At 42.0% G+C, this 21,664-nt stretch overlaps 1 protein-coding gene across 4 annotated transcripts in view; it reads left to right on the top strand.

The window, feature by feature from the left end:
• Nucleotides 1–21,664, top strand: part of PLPPR1 (phospholipid phosphatase related 1) — a 131,796-nt gene extending 110,132 nt beyond the window's left edge. For all 4 annotated transcript variants that reach the window (XM_065861629.2, XM_071802580.1, XM_065861626.2 and 1 more), the window contains 4 exons: nucleotides 8,473–8,723; nucleotides 15,885–16,061; nucleotides 18,032–18,163; nucleotides 20,139–21,664. In XM_065861629.2, coding sequence (XP_065717701.1) covers nucleotides 8,473–8,723; nucleotides 15,885–16,061; nucleotides 18,032–18,163; nucleotides 20,139–20,171 — 593 coding nt within the window. In that variant the 3' untranslated portion in view covers nucleotides 20,172–21,664. The remainder of the gene's footprint in view (nucleotides 1–8,472; nucleotides 8,724–15,884; nucleotides 16,062–18,031; nucleotides 18,164–20,138) is intronic.

Raw genomic sequence — 21,664 nt, 5'->3', positions numbered from 1 at the left:
ACCACAAAATTAATTGAGCTGTGAAATCTTTGCAGGCGTCTTCCACCTTAGAGGGATAGTCCCCCTCGGGATTTGCAAGGTAATGTTCAAAATGTGCCATATCATGCTGTCTGGAGCGGGTTTATACCCTATTCCGCTGAGCTTAATGCTTCTTCTGGACCGTTCAAGAAAGGTTATGCCAATCAAATCCTTATATGAATAATTCCATCATTGCTATTCTGTGTAAGCTACCCATTTTACTTACAAATTGGTCCTCACCAGCCCATCTCTTTGGCATTTTTCTTTTCAGCTCTAATTTTAACATCCATAGCTCTGCCACATAATGTTCAGCTGAGAACACTGTATAAAAGCCCAGAGCCCACTTCAAAATAACGTTCCTATTTTTATTGTATTACTTTTTGTCAGAGATTTTGTTGAGTTAATTACTGAGAAGGGAGTGAAGAAGTTCTGTCACTAAACCATTTGGAAGTTGCTTTGTACGGTACTTGCAAACTGGTATGCCTTTTTCACAGTGTTGATAAGTGGAAAAAATGCCTACGAGACCTTACTGAGGGGACTGTCCCATGGTTCTTTTGGAGCAGGAAGAAGAACACCATTGCAAGTTGCATTTCCACTGTGACACTGACAAAATTGTCCTCTGAAAGCTTCCCAATTCACAGCCTTTTATGGCTGCTCGAACAGCATCCCTCTGTGTATAGAGATAAGGAGGGCTGTTTCCTCACTTACTACTTGCTTGTAGCAGCAGAGTAAGAAGAGGACAGCTCTGAACTGCACATTTAAGGGGTTCTGGCTTCCCTCCTTCATGTTCATAGAATCACAGAATGGTTTGTTTTGGAAGAGACCTTCAAAGCCCATCTAGTCCAGCCCCCTGCCATGAGCAGGGACATCTTCACCCAGATCAGGTTGCTCAGAGCCCCGTCCAGCCTGGCCTGGGATGTCTCCAGGGATGGGGCATCCACCACCTCTCTGGGCAACCTGGGCCAGTGTTTCACCACCCTTATTGCAAAAGATTTCTTCCTCATGTCTGGCCTGAATCTCCCCTCTTTTAGTTTAAAACCATTACTGCTTCTCCTGTCGTAACGGGCCCTGCCGAATTGTCTGTCCTCATCTTTCTCATAGGCCCCTTTTAAGTACTGAAATAAAGTCTCCCCAGAGCCTTCTCCAGGCTGAACAACCCCAGCTCTCTCAGCCTGTCCTCACAGCAGAGCTGTTGCAGCCTCAGATCATCTTGTTGGCTCCTCTGGCCCCCCTCCAACAGGTCCATGTCTGTCCTGTACTGAGCGCTCCAGAGCTGGACATAGTAATGCAGGTGAACTTCATGAGAACTTCATGAACTTCTTGAGAAGTTTCAAGTTCATGCACAGGATGGAATGGCTTGTCTCACTGCTGGCATGCTGCAGTGGTAAATACGGCTTGCCACTGACCAGGAGGGGCTTTGCCCACAAAGTACCACAGCACCTCCATCGCTGCGTACTCTTAGAGGTAAAAGCATCCTTGTATAACAGCGTGTTACAGAGAGATGGGTCTGAATTCACAGTCTGAGTTAAAAGACGCAACAGAACAAAGAGCTGAAAATATCTGGATCGCTTCTTTCCATCACTGCTGAATTTTTGAGCTTCATCTGGAACAAAAACATCTGCTGTGACTGTGACAAGGGTTGTATCACTTCCATGGAGCGCAGCCCTGGCTGCAGGGAAGGGTACTTGCTCAGGGCATGCAGGTGAAAGACTTATCCTATGTTAAGGTCTGCAGCAGCAAATATATGCTGCAAAGGAGGAAGAGCCATTATTTTCTTTCTCCTTCTCTCTTTGTGCCTCCTGTTTTATGCATGGAAGTTAGGAAGGGGAATGTTTTTCTACCTTTTCCCACACCTGGGGGTGGAGACAAAGCACCTGTGGGTCATTACTCAGATCTGGCCTGTGTGCTGCTCATCAAAACAAAAGACATGGGAATGTAGTTTAAAGTAAAATACCCTTGAACCTCAGATAACCTCTAGGATATATTGACAGATAGTAAACTGCCATTAGGAGAGAAGCGGGGTACCAGAGTCCACTGGGCCACTCCGGGATGTTTGACTGTTCCAGCACATTCAGCATGTTGCAAACTCCTAATCAAATATTCTTGCCTGCGGGGTCAGAACTAAAAGAGCTTATACCATGGTGGTTAAGCACTTGCTCTGTATGTTTTTCTATAGCTAGCTTTATTCCTAAACATTCATCTATTGTTTCTCTTCTGGTGGAGGAGAAGGGGATAACGATGATATAGTGGACTCTCAGAGAGAAGTAGATATGAACCCTGCTAGAGAAATCAATCTTGGCTTTGCAGCTATATTTGTTTTCCTGAGAAAAATGAAGTTAACGTTATTAGAAATGGCTTAAAGTGTTCATCTTATGTCAAACTACACTGATCGTTTGCTTGTTTTCTTCCAAACCTTTTCCTTGCCTCTGCAGTAAAATGAGAGAAGTAGAGTTCTTTGAAATAATTTATGAAAGGAACTAAAAATAACCACACATTTTTCATTGACATTCCACCTGCATTTTGAAAACATGGCATGGACTAAGCAGCTGTAGCCTATGCTGCATGATCAGGGAAGTTACCTCCATACAGCTGCTTGTTCCAGGAAGTGACTACCTGGATGGTTGGCTCTGGGGAGACTACCAGCTTGCTCATCAATGGATTTCCCAGTGTGCATTTTCTCTTGCTAAACATTTTCTCTTGCTAAACATTTTCTCTTGCTAATCCTCTTTTGAGGATTACTGCTCCCAAATTTTAGAAAAGCAAAGAGGCTTCTTATCCCTTCCTGACTCTGTAACAAGAATTGCTGGGAAGAGCTGGAGTTTTAAGAATAGTAGCTTAAATGTGCTTTCCACAAAACAAACAGAAAGGTATAGATTGAACATTCATTGAACATTCACTTAGATTTTGTAAGGAGAAAGAAGCGAAAAGGGAAACTCCAGGCAATCTTTTGGTGGTGTGAAATACAAGCACCTTTGTCATATTATCTCCGTGGGATCTTTTGGTATTTGGTTGGGGTATTTGGTTGCTGGACGTGAGCTTTTTCCCCTCTTGCTTTTTCTTCGTGTATACAAAGTGAAGCACTTTTTCGCACTTTGATAGTGCTGCAAAAAATTAAGCAAAACCAAAACGCCTCAGCTCCTTTTGGATATTGGCAAAGCCACATGTTTATTTTCCTTGATTTTTCTTATCTTTCCTACTATGCTCTCTGCCTGTTCTCTGTTTTCCTCAAGCCTTCAAGAACTGTCCAGGATTCTCCCCTTGTAAGTTTAGTGAAGACCTTGAATGGTGAGGTTTGTCTTAAATCCCTCCCTGGTTCTTTGTCAACAGGAAGCAGAACCAAAATTTCTTCTTGCTTCCTGAGCCAGTCATGAATTCTCCACATTGGTAGATATTCGCTTTTGTGGTGAAGGGCTGCCTCTCAACTTGTATGTCAAGTCCTTTACTGCAACCTATGTAGGTGAAGCCTGCTATGTTCCCTGTATTTAGAAAATCAATTCCTTTATCAGTGAAAAAAAGCTGGCTTAGCTTGGAAACATCTGACTTTGATATATGTTGCAATTTTTCCGTCTTTCTCTTTACCTTTTATAGCTGCTTCCACAGACATTTATTTTGAAGATTTTCAGGTCAAAGAGGTGGTGTGCAATTGCTTTGAAGCAGCTTTTTCTGTGTAAAATATTGGTGCTGCACTGCTATTTTTCAGTCACATCATCTCTCCTCCCTCTTTTACCCACCCCTCCTAGCAGTTTTATTACAAATTTCTGATGCCAAAATTTGCCATTTACATACTGGACCTTTGAGAAACCTGAGGAGGAAAATAGTTGTTTCTTGGGCCTCTGCCTCCTTTCCCTGTTTCCCAACTTCTGTACACACAGCCTTTTGTGTTTTTATTCACCCTTTCGTGTATAATTTCCCGTTCAGCATTTGTGAACACCTTGCATTTGCTTCCATGCTCTCGTTCATCATTTGCACTGCAAATAGAGGTTATAAATGATTTTAGCACTATTTAGTGAATAGTTTCAGTCAAGGATTTAGTCTGTTTGTATACAGCTGCTATCAGGACCCCAGGATCATGGATTCAGACCTCCCTGACTCAGTTTGGCAGGGTGACTAAGGTGTGTGTTGTGTTTCATTTTATTGTATTAGTTTTTTAAATCCATGTGATTAAGTTGTATACCTGCAAAGCCCTGATAACATGCGAGTAGCCTCTCTCCAGTTCATGTATTAAGAAATGCAATGTGCTTCATGAATTTGTTACCAGTGACTTTTACTTTGGAACTGCATAATTTGCAGTTAACAAATGGCGCAGATCAGCTTCTGCTGACAGCTTAATTTAAAGCATGGCGACACCTCACAGTGGGCAGCTAAATAATGAAATTAGGGCTTTATTTCAGCAAATTAAGGCTCTAGTTCAGCAAATAAAGCTTTACAAGATTTATACACACAATGAGTTTATTGTAATAGGGTAGATATACCCCAGAGCTCTCATGTCAGTCCCCTAGACAGCTGCAGGATGCAGTTTGCCTGACCTTATCCTTCTGTCTGCCTTGGATCTGAAGTTCACTGTGAAACAATGCACTTTTTGTTATTAACTGCCTGCCATTCAGCAGGGCTGAAGCTATTTTTGGGTGTGCTGCCTCTAACCTAAACTGCAGCAGCAGCTTATACTACTGTATATCTTCCTCCTTTCACAGAAGAACATCCTTAATGAGAAGCAAGTCACTGTGTTGGGGACAAATCAATGTTACTGTTCTCTTTTATGCCAGGCTCTGAGCTGGCTGTTGTCTAGATGAAAACTGATAGTTGTGAAGCAGCGAGGAAGAAAGAAATCCCGTGTGTCCTTAGGGAGGAGTCCTGAGGCTCCAGAGTACTTCTGCACTGGGAACTGAATTTCTTCTTGCATGCTCAGAGCCCATGGCTTCCTTCTAAGTCTTCATGGAACAGTATTTGGGCAGGATGCTCACAGGTGAAACCGGCAGACACAAGAGGCAGTAGATGCCTGAAGCAGCGGGCTTTGTGGGGTCTTCACTGGGAGATCAAGGCCAGTCCTGGGTTTTCTCAGAAGCAGCTTGCTTCTGAGCCTGTTCCTGATTCCATGGCAACAGACAATAAATTTCCCTGCAACCCCCACCTCTTAAGTTGTAAAATGGATTAATGATACAGAACTCCTTTACAACACCCCCTAAGATATAATGATGAAGGATGGTTTTGCAGAGTCTGAGTCACAGGGCTATAAATGTGTGGCTTTATTGGATGCACAGGATCCACAGAGCAAAACCTTCAGAGGTGGGCTGAGTATCTGTGTTTCCATAGAGCCATGAGTCCTTCCAAGGGCTCCCTCCATTGAAACTCTTATATTCTTTAAAAAACACAGGAGTGGAAAAGGGTTTGGGGGAATATGAGTGTGCATGTGTAATATGAACATCTTCCAAGCAAATTAGGTTGAGTGTGATGTATTCAGATAATTGACTGGGCACTGGGAGAGAGAGTAGTGCCTAAATAAATGCACTTGGTAGAAGACATGATGATATGTTACCAAAGAGCACAGCTTCTGATGTCTCAGGAGCTCTTCAATGCATTGTTCCTTTTGTCGCTGTACTTAAAGGTTTCATGTTTTTTCTTTAATAAAGCCTTCTACCTCCTCATTCTCATTTCCACCCATTGGCTTCTCACCTCTTTCTTCCTGATGTCTCTTCAGCTGCTCTTCTACAACTGCCATGTTTTTTTTGTTGGTTTTATGTTGGGTTTTTGTTGATTTGTTTCAAATCAGTGGTATTTTAAATGTGTGTAATAGTGAGAGTTTCCATGGAGGCAACAAGCAGCTGCAGTGACTGATGTTAGAGAGATTCAGAGTGGAAGAAAAGAGCTTGAGTACGAGTTGCAGGGAGAAATCAGGGTTGTACTAAGTCTATAGTGACTGAGGAGAGCTGGTGTCTTCTTCAGGGCAGATGTCTCTGTTAGCAAAAGCAATAGACAGAGCTGGAGGTGGCAACACTGATGAGCAGTGATGAACAGGGATCTTGGTATCAGAAAGACTATCAGAGGAGCATGTGAGTGAGGGCCCAGAAATTACAGCTTTGTGCTTGAAGGACTTTTTGGCAGCAATTTAGGGAGAGGTGTAAGTGGAGAAATTAAAACTGAAGCATTCAAAATTGAAGCTGCTCAAGATTTAGATTCTTCTGCCAAGGCAAGTGTTAGTTCAGGTGAGACAGAGCTGGAAAGATTTAAGGTTCATGTCTGTCCGCAGCATTTTTGAACAGGACTTGCCTTGTTTGTTCTTTTTTTGGTTTGACCATTTAGTTTGTCTGAGGTCTTTCTCACTGGAGGTAAAGATACGTTCAAATCTGATCCTCAGTTCCTTCTTCTTGAACTCTGGGGCAGCTAAAGAGAGTAGCAAGGGAGTGTAGCCTACCCTCTATCTCTGACCTAAACTAGTCTCTCTCCCAGTTACATTCTGGTTAAGTAGTTTTCCTTCTAGCCTCTTCTTTCTGGCTGCTGACACACAGAAATACATCTGAGAGCGAGGACAGCGACAAAAAGTCAGGAAGCCTCTCCAGAAACAGCTTCTGCTCCTTCTTTAGTCTGTGTGTGGCCAGACTGCGTGACATGCGTGGCTGAGGGGAAGCAGTGGCTTTACATCAACAAAATTAACCTCTGTCAATCTTTTCTGCTAGTAACCAACTGTAGAGGATGTAAGGTCTTCTCCCCATGTTGCTTGCACTGTTCGCATCTTTCCTCACCACATGCCAAGTTCTGGACTAAAGGTCACTCCCATGTTTTCTGGGCCAGAGTGAGCACAGGGAGATAAAGCGCTTGCTCCTTAGCAGGATGGCATCACCACCCATTACACCTGAGCATCGAAGTGTGGAAGAGGTACATGTTCTCCCATTCTCTCTCTGTGGCATTATGTCACAGACTTCATCTTTATGACCCTGAAGAGCTAGGGCTGGTTGCTCTTCCCACACAGCTTTTCAGCAGCAATTTGTCTGCCTGCAAAAACCTGGCAATCACGTCACTGAGTTCTCGTGCTTTGGTCAGTTAGCTTAGCTGCTGTAGGACATTGAACAAATCCATTGAACAGATGGATTCCTGAGGTATAAAAACCATCGGGGGACTCTCCATCACTACCCAGGTTCACTGGTGTAACAGCTTTTAAATGAATTGCAACCAACGCAGTCTCAAAGTCTCCAGGGAGTAAATGAAGTGTAATTAGTCTGCAAGGGTTAAATTCATGATAGCTGAATTCATTGCTGCACATAGCTATGATTTTTGTAAGGCACAGTTTGGCAGAACTGCAAGAGGAGAATTACAGAGATCAATATGCATCACAGCCCGCGTTATAAAGGTTCCAACTGTGGCTTGTTCTGCTGCTCTGCAGAGTACTGCAGCCTTCAGCAGTTGAGCCTGGGCCAGCACTCTCAGTGCTACCGAATATTGAGAAAATGAGAATAGTGAAACTTTTTTTTTGAGAAAAATACTGGACCAGCTTGGTACCTGTGAACTGCTTAGAGACTGAAACAACTGTGTGAAGCCCATGAGCTTTTTCTGAAACACGTTGGGTTTTGACTTGTGCTTATGTCACCATCTTCACAGCCAGTATAAGCTCCTCAGCTACATTAGCCATTGCACAAGCAAGTTCAAATGGAAAAAACAGTAGGAATCTTTTCAGCCTAGTGAAACAGCAAGTTTCGCCAGAGATTAGTCTTGGTTACTATAAAGCTCTTTGGCCAAATTCTTAAACATTTTTGGCACAGTTTTCGGTAAATGGGCATTTTTTTTATGTGCTGTGCAAATCATCAGGAATGCATGATGATCGTTACCCAACCCTTTGCAATACTTGAAATGTAACAGCCAGGCAAATACTGCAGCCTGACCCATGGTCTTTATAACATAAGTTGTCCTTTTTTCACTTAAGGCAAACCAATTCCCTTTTCAGTAAATGGTGACGTAACTGACTTTTTTTTTTCTTTCATGTGAAGATAAGTTCAGTATTTTATCTCAGCACTACACTGCTCTTTCAGGTTCAGAGTGATTATTCTTACCATTTTTTTGGCGCAGATGTGGTAAAAATAGATGAAGATTTTTAACAACTCGGGTGCAAGACACTTGACTGCAGGCTGTGAGGCTTTGTCATGGTGATAACTTTACAGGTGCAGAGTTTTCAGTGGAGTCTGTAGCTCGTATTCTGTTCAGAGCTTGAACCACAAGAGTACCTGAGCACATGCTTATCTTTTTCAGCCTGTTTCTGAGTCCTTCCAAAGTGCACCTTCCAGAGCTAAGCATGTGGTCTTCTGTGTCATATCTTTGATGCAGGACTCTGCTGGAGTCAGCAGGGGCTTTTTCTGGGTAACGATTGCGGGGTTTCATCCCTTACCTCTCATTATGTTGCTTCCTTTCAGGTACCAGAATTATTTTAAGCCTATTTGAATAATTATTGTTTTTAACCTTTCCTCACAGGAGTGTTTGCATTTGGACTTTTTGCCACTGACATATTTGTAAATGCGGGCCAGGTTGTGACTGGGAACTTGGCTCCCTACTTCCTGACTGTGTGTAAACCCAACTACACCGGAAACGACTGTCGGGCCCATCACGAGTTCATAAACAACGGCAACATCTGCACTGGGGATGTGGCAGTGATTGAGAAGGCAAGGAGGTCCTTTCCATCCAAACATGCTGCTTTGAGCATTTACTCAGCTTTATATGCCACGGTGAGTGCGAGGGATGTTTGCAGACTCGTATAAGAGCTTTCTTTATGTGCCTCTAGATGGGAACTTTTTGTTTACAATGGGTTTTTGAAGAAAAAGAGGGTTGTTTTGGGGAGGGCTTTCTTCGTTATCTGTAGGGGAAAGTCCCCTTCTCTCTCTGTTTTACCATTCCTGGTACAAGCAGATGAAATGCTCACTGTGTTTGAGGCACTGTGATGTGGAGTCATGTGGTCCTAATCTTCAATTTGCTGCTGATTTTTTCAGAAGCCTTTGAGTATGCATTCAACCTCTTCTACCTGCCCCTGTCTCATGAATGTTAAAATGAAGTTGATGCTTAGATGGCTCCTGGATCACTACTATTTCTTTTGTTCACATGCCATGCGGTGTTCAACATTTAAAAAGTAAACTGTGCCATTTCAGTGGGAAGCTGCACTAGGCTGGGTTTTCCTCCCCTTGTTTAGGACCTGAATTGCCCATGCAAGTAAGGTTGTAAGAAAAGTCAGGGCCAGAGTTTTGTTGTTATCATAAAGAAGTGGACCCCACTTGGCATCTTGACAAACTGACACTGCTATACTGTCAGGAAGGAAATTGTCCCGTTTTAAACGTCTAGTGAAACAGATTGGCTGCTTCTTTGTATTCACTGGCTCTGTAATGTTTGAAAATTGATGCAAGAAGCTTACTCACAAGCAGAAAATCATAGTGGTTTTGCCATTAAGATCCAAAGACTTAACCTGATTCTTGTCTCAAAATGGCGTCACTAGGTAATTTTTCCCCCAATAGCTTGAGTCAAATGAGTGGTAAAGTCTGTCTGTAGGTCATCAGGGTTTGAGAAAAGCCTTGAACTTATTAATGACTGAGTGTTTACTGAATATTTTACCCTGATCTTGATAGCAGATTAATAAAACATCACATTATTACTATAAAATGAAGCGACCACCCACTGCTGTTTCAATATCCATCTGTTTGCACTGAATATTGTATGAATAATGATGGAGAATATAAATCCTTTGATAAGGATTTGTTGGGAAGTGTTTGGAAAGCTCATAACATTTTGCATGCATTACTTCTGAACAATAAGCAACCATGTGTGAAATACAGTTCCCAATAAACTCAGCGTTGCTGCAGCAGCTGTTTTCATCATGATAAACTCTTAGATGGAAGCTCTAGGATCATGCTTGGTCCGGGTTCTGCCCTAAGCTATTTAGATCCTTTCATGGGCTTTCCCTGCCCAACCTCCCGCGTTTCCTCAGAAGGCAAGTCTTCTACAAACAGGCTGATTTTTATAACTGAAGAGGAATTATGCTTTTCCTTCCTGAGCTTAAGTCCCAAGTACTTCAGCATTTCTGACCCCTAGTCTTTCAGGAGTACCTGTAAAGGGCCTGCACTTCTCCCTGCATAGGGAGATACCGCGTGCTGACAGGACATGGGGTTATTTCTGGGCTTCGAAGTCATAAAAGTCTGCCCTTAAGGCATTTCAGCCGCAGTCCAACTTTAGTCCAGTTCTCTGTCTGAAGACAGCCTCTAACACTGAAGGTGTTGTCACTTGTCTTTTCCCTGTCTGTCAGCTGGGACTAACATGAGCATCATACAAGAAATGCAGAGTACAAATATGGCTGTGTTTAATAATTGCACTGTATGCAATTTTTTGACAAGTGTCTTGCTGATTCTAAAATGATAATGTATGCTGCTGAACATAAAACATGGTGGATTTGGTTAGTAATAGCTGTGGTTTGTATCAAGCTAAAGATTTGATCCATGGAGCAAGAAAAATAAAACCAGTTGAACATGAGGATGCAGGAGAGTGGATTCAGTGACATTGTCTTTCATCAAATAAATGTCTGTTGAGATCTGGGAGTCTCCTCCCACCACTGAACCTCAGCTGTCTCCTGCAGATGTCTCTATACTGATTTGTTCATTAGTGATTGGTTTGGCTTTGTGGTTTTTGTCTTGTTTTGTTTTTTAATCTGGGTTTTAGATTTAGTCAACTAGGCTTTTTCTTGTCACCTGCCAAAGAAGCTGAGGAGAACCCAACGCATAATTTTTGTGATCTCTGCAGGCAGAAATGTATCTTGTATGCCTAAAGTATGGGAAAGAGAAAACAGCTGGCAGCCCTGCCTTTCATATTTACACAAAAATTAGAATAGCATCTAATTAATTTCTATTAGTCTCCTAGAAGTATGGCAGGAAGAGATTGCAGCCACTGTACATACTACACACTGCTGTACAGTTAGAAATAACATGCTTCTAAGTCCATTTCCCAAGGGAAAATTATAGGCTAGAAATACTCCTTAATTTATTAAAATTTATAGCAAAAGCCCCAAACCAGACTATATGTTGCATATGGGTTGTCCCAGTTACATCGTCTTTAAACAACTGTTACTTCATGCACTTCTGAGAAAGGTCATGGAAGAGGCAGTGACAAAGTTGTCTAACAGATGGTAGTGTTGAACCAGAACATGAAAAATCAAAGTATTTCACCAGCACAACCGGAGGACCTCTTACTGTAGAGAGGCGGTAGATACCTTTGGTGATCCTCAGTTTGCCTCTGGAGTGAAAGCAGGAATTGTGTTATAGTCATGACAGGGGCTCTATGGTTGAAAGATACAACTAATCACTTACATTGACCATTTAGTCATGTTTTTAGGATACTTCAGCTAAGCTCTTGCCTTGCAGCATCCACAAGTAATTCCTTCTGTCACCTCCATCTGTCTGGGAGACTCACACTGGATCATGACCTGGCATCCGTTGTTTATGCCTGGGAGTTTTGCTTCTTGACTAGATTAGAGCGATGCAATATACCTGGGCATTAAACTTCCAACATCTGGGAAATTCTGAACAGCGGAGAACACTACAGCAAATCCCTTCTGCAAACCAGGTGACTGTGACCAGACCAACAATTTCTTCCATTTCTGCAGTAACACCTACCAGACTAATCAGTGGAATTCGAGGCCTTGGCACTTCAGGCAGCTGCACTGAGCATCCAGGAGACCGCATCGTGTTCTGCAGTACACATCGTTGTCAAAGGCTCTGCCTCTGTCTTATTGTCAGATCTCTATGGTGAAGGAAAAGATGATCTGTAAAGCTCATAGGACACGAAATTTTCCAGTATTGTTACAAAACTGTGAACTTTCTAATGAAAATAAACTATCACAAATCTCCCTACTTCCTGCTGAAGCATACATATAACATACACTCTAAATATATATGAGCGTACATTTGCATATACGTATGTGTACATCTTAAATTTGAAAACAAAAAGGCCTCCTTGATTCTCTATGCTTTTGTTTGTCCGAAAAAGATGGGAGAGGAATTATACACAGGATGAATGCTACTATCACACATTGCACATTGCTAAACACACTGCTTGTATGTAGTGATAAGAGCACAGCAAAGAAGCTGAATAGATAATTTATATAGTTAAATCATATGTGGGTTATTTTTTATATTATTTATGCCATTGACATCTTTTTATATTCACTTCCTTGCTTCTCTCCCACCCATCAAGTAACTGGTTTTGAGATTTAGAATTTTGTAAATAAATTACTCTATAAATAGCATTGTTGGAAATTTTCAGAAACACCTGCTGTGGGTAGGAAATCAAATGTAAGTAACTTTCACTGAGAGTTTGGGCTCTTAAACAAGGCTTGGAAAACATGCTCTAAGTGAAAGGGTAAACACATTGTCAGAATCTTAAAAAATACATTGGCTTTAGGGAGCAGGACAAGAAAGATCCAACTGCAGTGAGGGGGAAGTCTGACCAGAATGGAGAAGCTCTCCCAGTTATTTCTGAGCTCAGTGCGTGATTTATGGATGAGCTGAGGCGTATCTTCTGGGAAAACAGTTTGTCTTGTTTTAAACTGTCCTTGTGAGGGTTTAACAGATTTCCCTTGACAATCTGTTCACATGGTTAATTACCCTCATTGCTAAAAATGTTCTCTTTACTACAAGTTTACGTTTTCCTGCTGAGATGGGCGAAACTTCAAATACATGAGATACTTCCCATCTGTAACAAGGAAGACTCTCCCATGTGGTTAACCCAAAGATCCAGTTTCATGTCCTGCCTGTAAGAAAACAGGCACGCGTGGGCTGTTCTCTGTCACTGGGGTTTGCAGCTGTTGCAGCAGGAATGCCTTGTTCCTTCGAAGAGGTGCTGCTTTTTCTCTGGATGCTGTAAACTGCAGTAGTGCTTCGGTGGGGAATAGGAAAGCAATCCAGATTCCTATTGCTTGTTTGGGTTGGCTTCTGATAAGGTAAATGCATAGGCTTAAAGATTGGGCAGTAATTATTCACACAATGGCACGGCCTTTCAATTATATTTTTTCCTGTTGTTTCCGAAGAACCTGTATGGGAGTTCTGGTGATAGTCAGGTGCAGGTCAACCTACCAGCAAAGGCTGGGACGAGGTTGCCACCTAGTGCTGAGTTCCCAGCTGTCATCTCAAGGCATGTACTGCAGTCAGGTGTTTGGTTGGAAAAACAGAACAAGCAGGAACCCCTGAGTAGCTCTGTCCCATTCCTGGTTAAGGAAGGACAAGGAATTACTGGAGGGTGTCCAGTGGTGGGCTACAAAGATGATCAGCAGTCTGGAGCATCTTTCTTACGAGGAGAGACTGAGAAGAGCTGGGTCTGTTCAGCCTAGAGAAGAGAAGCTGAGAAGGGATCTCATCAATGTTTATAAATATCTCAAGGGTGGATGTCAAGAGGATGGGGCTAAACTCTTTTCAGTGGTGCCCAGCAATAGGATGAGGGGCAACAGGCACATACTGAAGCACAGGGGGTTACATCTAAACATAAGGAGAAACTTGAGGACAAAGCCCTGGAACAGGCTGCCCAGAGGGGTTGTGGAGTCTCCTCTGGAGACATTCAAACCCTTCTGGGCACATTCCTGTGCGATCTGCTCTGGTGAACCTGCTCTAGCAGGTGGGTTGGACTGGATGATCTCCAGAGGTCCCTTCCAACCCCAAACATTCTGTGATTCTGTATTATACACGATAATGTTCCAGTTCATAAACTGAATTCACCTTCAAATGATGTGCTCAGCAGCACATTTCAGGCCAGAAGACTCTTCCCCAGGCAGACACCTGGCAAATTCAGCCGTTAGAGAAGTCCAGTACTGCAGTTTCTTGCCAGGTAAAAGTATAATTTTGCCTAGGTACAGGCCCAAAGGCAGACAGATCTGCTTTCTGCTGGTCAGTTTCTCTGGCCTGTCCGTTTTCTTTCAAAGAGGTGGTTGCTGCATCCCTTCCGTTCTTCTAGAGTTACATATTCCCATGGGTTTCGGGCTGCCATTTTTAACACCAGCTGGTGAGGGGAAGCCAGCAGTAGGGACATTTAATGACCCAGTCAGGGAGAAGGGAAAAAAAATGTGGACAGGGAGAAAGTTAGAGTAAAAAGTACACATAATACACAATAGAGGAATATATGAAATGTAGTGAAGAGGGTAACCTTAAGAATGGATATAATTTGTTTCTTGATCCCCAACTTTGTGCCAAACCGTAGCGACCTCTGTATACCTGTCTCATGAAGAAAAAGACATTAAAATGCAGTAAAGTAATTGCCCATGGCTGCCAAATAGATCATGGAGTGCAAAGCAGTCTGTGCCGGTGGTTGCCATGGGAAGCACCAAGCCAAGCATCCACAGACGTCCTTCAGCACAGACACAGGAGAATCCTGTGGCAGCTTCACCCCGGCCGAGCCACGGTGGTCGTGGCCAGAGACGGGCAGCGAGAGCCGGAACGGTGTCCTGTGACCGGAGAACAGCTCGTGGGTCTCCACAGTCCTGCAGAGCCTGCTCCGATTTCAGTGCCGCTCAGCAGTGCCCTTGCCCAGCAAGGGTGTGATCCTAGAAAAAGACAAGGTCTCTGACCTGCAGACAGCACAACTGGAGATCCCACTTGTGGTGTTATTGCAGATTTGATTAAAACAATAAGGATCTTCTGTAGAGTCTTTTGTGCACAAGAATAACAGAACCATATTTCTAGTTCTGACAACTTAAAAAGGGTCAAGAATGGGAATATTTTCAGCTTTGGTGATTTTAGTATTTTTACAAGAGAATATTTTTTTATTTATATATAAAATGGCATCTTTTCATATTAAACATCAGAAGAGACTCTTCCATGGTTTGTAATCTTTCCATTCCCCAGCAGTAAAGGTGTTTGTACTTTCACTGGGTCTGTTCTGCACTATGAATCAGGTTCATTTACCAGCTGATTGGTCATAAGAATCAAATGAAGTTTTCAAATGCATCTTCCTGATTTCGTTTCATGTATGGGAGGCAATGGATCATCTGGAGACATTTCTGGCAAATTTGCTTGACTTACTTGCTTTGTTTATCAAACCCCTGGAAATCACACTGGCATCCCTGCTTCCTGTATGGAAAAGGATTTTAATGAATTGTTTTGCCATCAGACTTGTTTTGCTTGATCTTTGTAATTTTGTGGCTCTGGAATTAACAACGGGCTGCTAGTTGTGACCCACATGGTTTTACTCTCTCTGTCAAAATATATTTAAAATAAAATACAAACTGTCAAAAAACTTGTGGGGTTCCTGAATAAAAATACTCAGAACACAGTGAAACTTCATGCTCTGGAATTGCATTTCCAGAATGACATTTGTTTTGAAAGAAATCTCTCATATTCTGTGCTTCATTTCATCTTGAAAAGAAAATATCTAGAATGGTTTCTCTTAATGTTCTCTTAAACTTAACATCACTCGGGAAACTGGAGCAGATAGCTCATATGGATGCTCAGCTCCATCATGTGCACATTACAGTTTCTGCAGGAGTATAAACATAATGGTTTTACTGCCTTTGCAAACATATGGTCATGTACATTCTGAGTGCACGTTTGTGGGCATATAAGCAAGTACTTGTACAAGTTAGGAAGTCAGCAAAAGCGAGTCTGCAGGTGGCAGCTCAGAAATAGTCCAGCATGTCAACGCAGTTGATGGGATATTTGACATCCAGAAACATAATTTTCCAGTCTATGTTTTGTTCTCTTGAAAGCATTCTTTGAATCATATTAAACCTATTGCTCCACTTCCCAATGCTTTTTTTTAAATGAATCCTGGAGTTTGTCACATCCTTGGTGATTTAGGATTTGTCTGGGTGGAAAAAGTCGCATTTCTGGCAAAACCCCTTTTCATTTTTGTCTTGCCCTTTGTTTCAGATGTACATCACAAGCACAATTAAAACAAAGAGCAGCAGGCTAGCCAAACCTGTGCTGTGCCTGGGTACCCTGTGTGCTGCCTTCCTCACTGGCCTAAATCGAGTTTCCGAGTATCGAAACCACTGTTCGGACGTGATTGCAGGCTTCATCCTGGGGAGTGCTGTAGCCTTGTTTCTGGTAAGCCCATCACTCCTTCTTCATTCTCTGGAAAATACCTCAGTTAAAAATATATGAAAAATTACTAGTCTCTTGTGGCCTATTGCAGATGATTAATCCAGTTGCTAAGAACTAATTCTAGGCTCATCCAGTTAAAAGTGTCATCAGAGAAAATCCTAATATGAAATCAGGTTGATACGAATAAGGCTGATATGATGATATTTGTGCATTGTATATATTTCAAGATTATTTTAATTACATGTCCTTACTTGACCTGTCCTGGAAAATACTATAAAGATGGAATAGCTTTCAACTAATGTCGAAAGAGGAGTGTGCTTGAGATGTCTTCTCTGACACCCCTGAGTAGCAAAACCCTACTGTCTGCATGGTATCTGGCAAAAATGTAGGATACAGGGTGTTGTCTGGAGCTCTCAGCAGTGGTCCTGGTTCTCCATCTTTTTTCAGACGTTAAAAGAAGTGCAATAGAAAGGAAGGTCAGGACAAACTCCCTGGGAGACAAAACTACCTCCCTTTGCAGCATTTGGAGTTGAGCTGAAATTGTTTGCCATCTCACAGGATAATCAAATGTATTATTTGAACTGTATCAGAATCCCATAGAATCTAGAAACGGCATCTCTCTGGACTTCAAATGTTACTTGCTTGGCTGTTGACTGTGGTTGAAGTGTTTCTTTGGAGATCTCTTACTGAGGGTTTACCCACACAGCAAGCAGTCAAGGTGATTCTCACTATTACCAAGAAATGTGCCTGGTTCCATGTAATCAAAATATACTTCAAAACTATCCACTGCATGGCAACAGACACTTTATCCCTATTATTAGGAAGGATTAAGTTTCAAAGATCCCTTAAATCTAGATTGTCCTGTCACTGATTTTTTTTCTATTCTGTAACAAAAAAAAAAAAAAAAGCCAAACAAAAAAACAACCTTCCCATATCATTTATTCCTGTGTTCTCTTTGAATAAAAACATGTCTGCAAACTCTGACCTGAATCTCCTTGTCTTTAATGTAAGTAATTTGTCTGATTCCTTCTGGAAAAGGCAGCTTAAATCTAGCTCATGCAATATAAGAGGCAGCCACCCCATATATATGGTCAGGACAATCTCTGCTCCCAGTACCTGTTTCTAGCAGTGACAACCTGCTCCCAGCCACATTTTGGCCCTGCAGAACCTTCTGCCACCCTCCAGGTGTCAGGAGCTCAGTTGCAGAGTGGTGGAAGGGGCCTCCCTGGAGCTTGGAGGGGAGAGGTGCGGTGAGATTGCCGCTGCTGGCACAAGACTCATCAAGGCTGAAGCCTGCTCAGGTCTAACGAGCAGCAAAGAGGAAGAGCCAGGAAGGAGCTGGCTGCAGGAATGACTCTGACAGCAGATGTTTCAGCTCCTGTATGTCTTTTTTTTCGTGTTCCCAAGCCCCAGGCTGCTATGTGTGTTTGCTCTCAGTAGCATCACCATCTGGGTGCAGGAAGTCTGGTCATGCACAAGAGACAGGCTTGTAGGATAAACACCATAGCAGTTGTGTTGGAAGAATGAAGGAAGGGTGCTAAATGAGCCTGATGTCATCCAGATGAGAGGTAGATTCAGCCATCCAGTGAGCCTCTTTCACTGTTCAGAAATGACAGTCATAGTCTGAAGGGAATATTTGGCCAACAAAATTCATCATTGGGTTCGTCTGTGGTTCTGTGATGATAAAGCAGACACAGGAGTCACTGCTGTATAAAACATAAAAAGGCTGAGCATGGTTCAACACCTCAGATTAGAGGCCAGATGAGCCCATTTACCAAGGTAGTCCACCACACCCAGCAATTTCAATAAATGCACTGTAGCCCAAGGCTGAGATAGATGATGCCTTGAGCCAAAACCCAGGTTTAGTTCTTCGCAAAAACTGGCAGGTGTGACACCCCTGATGGTAATTCCTGTGACTTTTTCCTGTGGACAGAACATGCTGACCTCACTTTTTTTTTCCCTGCATTGCACAGGGGATATGTGTTGTCCATAACTTTAAAGGCACTCATGGAGCTCCTTCTAAACCGAAGCCTGAAGACCCACGAGGAATGCCACTAATGGCTTTTCCAAGAGTGGAAAGCCCTTTGGAGACATTGAGTGCACAGGTACTGTAAATCCTCTCACCCAGACCATCACCAAGCACATTTTCCGTTATGGCAGAGGAAAAACTAGTTTTATACATTAACTACACAGGGAACTGGTTTTATTTCTAACATCAAGGCCATTGAACAGAGTGAATTTGCATCAGGGTAGAATTTGTTTTAAGGCATTTATCCCTTAAACTAGCAAATACTGTATCTTCTGCCCCTTTGCACATCCAAAGCTAATGCAGTAGGATTTCACATGCCTCTGTGTATCATTTGTGATAACAAACTTTTGCTTAGAAAAACAGAGAACTGAGAGACAACTAATGATAATTCTATCTAATTACACCTCGGAATGCTTTGAGGATGTCTTAAGGATTTACTCTAATGTTTGTAATCCTGTGGATAAGCTATGCTGTCCAGAAAAATAGTAAAGAGATTAGTCTTTTAAACTTATTACTGTTCAGCATCTTCTATAAGGAGAAGAAATCATATACTCTTTTTAAGTCATCAGAAGAGAATAGCATTCTTTCAAGTTTGCAAAAAAAGTAGGTTAGCAGGAGCATCATCATGGATAGTGTTTCTGTTAAACTACTACCTTCAAATGGCTTATGTTTGCATAACTGAACCATACCCAGTTATTTCAGAACAGACAAGCAAGCACCTGACACCTGCCAAGAATTTCTGAGAACCAGGACCAACTGTAGTTTATCAGTTATCTGAAATGCCCTGGTATAATTTTATTGGTTCTTCAAATTGTACTTCTTATATCAGATGGCCGGTCGTTCCTGTGTGCAGGCTGTGTGGCAAGATCAGCAGTAACATTTGTTACTTTGGCAAATAAACCAAAAATAAGAATTAAAAAAGTGTAAAAGACACTGTTCCTAACAACTAGAAATATTTTGCTTAATTGAAAAGTCACTTTTGATTAGGCAAAGATTTGCTGGCGGACTTTTGATTAAATCTGCAGAACTGTTCTCTTGGTGGGCTTGCAGTCCCAAACCTTAAGTGCTACTTACATACCTGCATTGCATCATAATTCACAAAATGTCTGAACAGGTGAAAATATTCATAGACTATGAGAAAAAAATTGTCTAGTCACCTATTTGTAGCTTTTGGACTGTGAAGTGCAGGTAGGGGCTAGGCCTTAACTGTTGATGTCTACTGAAGACAAGATAATTTTCTCTGATTCAGGCTGTGAGTCTCTCAATGGCCATACATCTACCATCCAGAGCCAGACTGGCAAAAAAGTGATCCTACACTGAAGCTATTATAAACAAGTCCTTGGGAATGGCTGCTTATTACTGTTTCTTTGGATATAGGAGGTGCATTTTCCTTCTCCATGCAGATTGCTGCATCCATTCCCACTCTTGTTTTGCCTTGCACCCACACAAACCCTGCAGATGCAGCATGATCCAAGGTTGACTCAATACTGCCACTAAAGTCCTGGACACTGGTGTCCAAGGTTAGATCAACCCTGTTTCCACCTAAAGAGGACTTCCGTGTTGCCGTGTGTCTGTGGCTGCATGTGTTTTGGCATAATGAGCCCACCTCTGTATGGTTTTAACCTCTGTTATGTTCCCTGGGGCCAAACGGTGTGGGGCTTGCAGGCAAACATCATTTGAAGCCAAGTCATGGTCTTCTAGGCTCTCCCTGAGGACAGACCCACTGTGTTAGTTATGTGACTGTACTGACATGTCCCCCTGGACAGGATCCAGTCCCATTTGAAAGTCTCTATTGAAGAAATGATGTCTTGTGTTTCAAGGCTGTTCCCGGGGTGTTCAGAGCCCAGAAGGAGGGCTTGAATTCAGCATTTCCCACAACGAGCTCAGGTTAGACAGCAGCCACATTTGCAGCAATCTTTTCATTTTAAATCCCTGCATTAGCTGAGCAGCAAATTTCATTAGTGAAGGTTTTTCTCATTCATTTTACACTCTGGGATATGCAAATGCCAAAATGTATACAAATGTTCATGTTTGCCTTTTCCTCTTTGCAGAATCACTCTGCTTCTATGACTGAAGTAACCTGAGATGGAAGATTGGCAACAGAAGCTATTTTTTATTACTCTCCAGTACAATACTCCAAGACACACAGTTACTAAATGTCGAACTGTGATGACCAGTATTATGTTATGTCTAGTTAGAGGCTAATGTTTTGTACCTTTTTTGTATGAGGAAGTGATGTAGCTTGCCCTGATTTTTTGTCAGCTTTAATATTATTATGCCAGAATTTAAAAGCAAAATGGAAAAAGAACAAAAAAAACCTTTTCTTGTTTAAAGTGTGCACTGAGGAACTACATCTATGGAATTGTTGATGTTGTTATGTGATATTTGTACACGACTTTTTTTCATTTTTGAATTTATATATCTTGAAAAAAATCACTTTTACCTTTTCTTACCATAAGAAGTGCTTCTACCAGTGAGTCAGATTCTGATCTGAGTAAGCATGGATCTGAAGTAATTGCTTATATTTAACTCAGATTAAAATAACGGTGATCAGGAATCTAACCCGAATGATACTGTCAACACATAATAAACATCCATCCTTGATTCAGTGAGCTACTTAAGCATTATGGACTTCAGCTAGCTTTCAGTTTCTAACCTGCTTGGCAGACTTGAAGTACTAATACATCCTTAAGCATCTCACTGAATCAAAGCCTGATTGTTCTGGTGTGGGTGATAGTGCTAGTTATTGAAGAATAACTAAAACAATGTACTCAGTCTGCAATATAGACAGACTGGACACGAGAATTTATAGTAGTAGCTGATAGCATGTGAACTGACTATATCATCTCCCTAGATCTCCGTTCCTCCCTGAGGCCCAGCTAAAGCTCCCAGTGAAACCTGGCTTCAGGAATTGACTATGGGGATATACAGCCACCACTGTGGAGCTGCGCCTGGGCTTTAAGTGTTTCATAACTTCATCATAGATTTGTGGGGTAACTAGTAACATTGGTGCAAAGCAGATGTGACACCACTTCTTCAGTGGCGTGGCATTACTTGGCATTCAGATTGGTGTAACAAAGAAGCCAGTTTTGCCCTGATAGTGTGGTTTTCACTAAGGGGCTTTGGCAAGTTAAAAAAACAAAAGAAAAAACAACCCACACAACAACAACAACAAAACCTAAAGAAACTGACACAGTCTGTAGTAGCAGACTGCATTTTTGTAAATTCTGCCATACAGAATTTATATCAAAACTGCTGTTTTATGATTTAACAGGTTGTTTAAGGAATAAAAAGACAAATAAGTGTGGGTGGGGGGGAAGAAATAAAGGAGCCCGTTTACAAAGGCTACAACTGGGGCAAAGGCTTCATTACATGACTTTTCACTGTTTCTAAGATTTTCCTGCATCTCATTCTTCTAGCATGGTGATAACTGCTGTGTGTCTCCTTTAAAGAATGGAGCCTCTGTCTGTCCTTTTACTGGAATGTTTACCTCACATTTCCATGTTGTTTTTTCTTGGCTTTTTTTTGTATATTTTTTTCCAAAACAGATGAAAAAAAAATTATCAAAAAACCAAAA

This window comes from Patagioenas fasciata, chromosome Z, assembly GCF_037038585.1.
Source record: "Patagioenas fasciata isolate bPatFas1 chromosome Z, bPatFas1.hap1, whole genome shotgun sequence".
Classification (NCBI taxonomy): domain Eukaryota; kingdom Metazoa; phylum Chordata; class Aves; order Columbiformes; family Columbidae; genus Patagioenas; species Patagioenas fasciata.
This window is presented reverse-complemented; position numbering and strand designations above follow the sequence as displayed.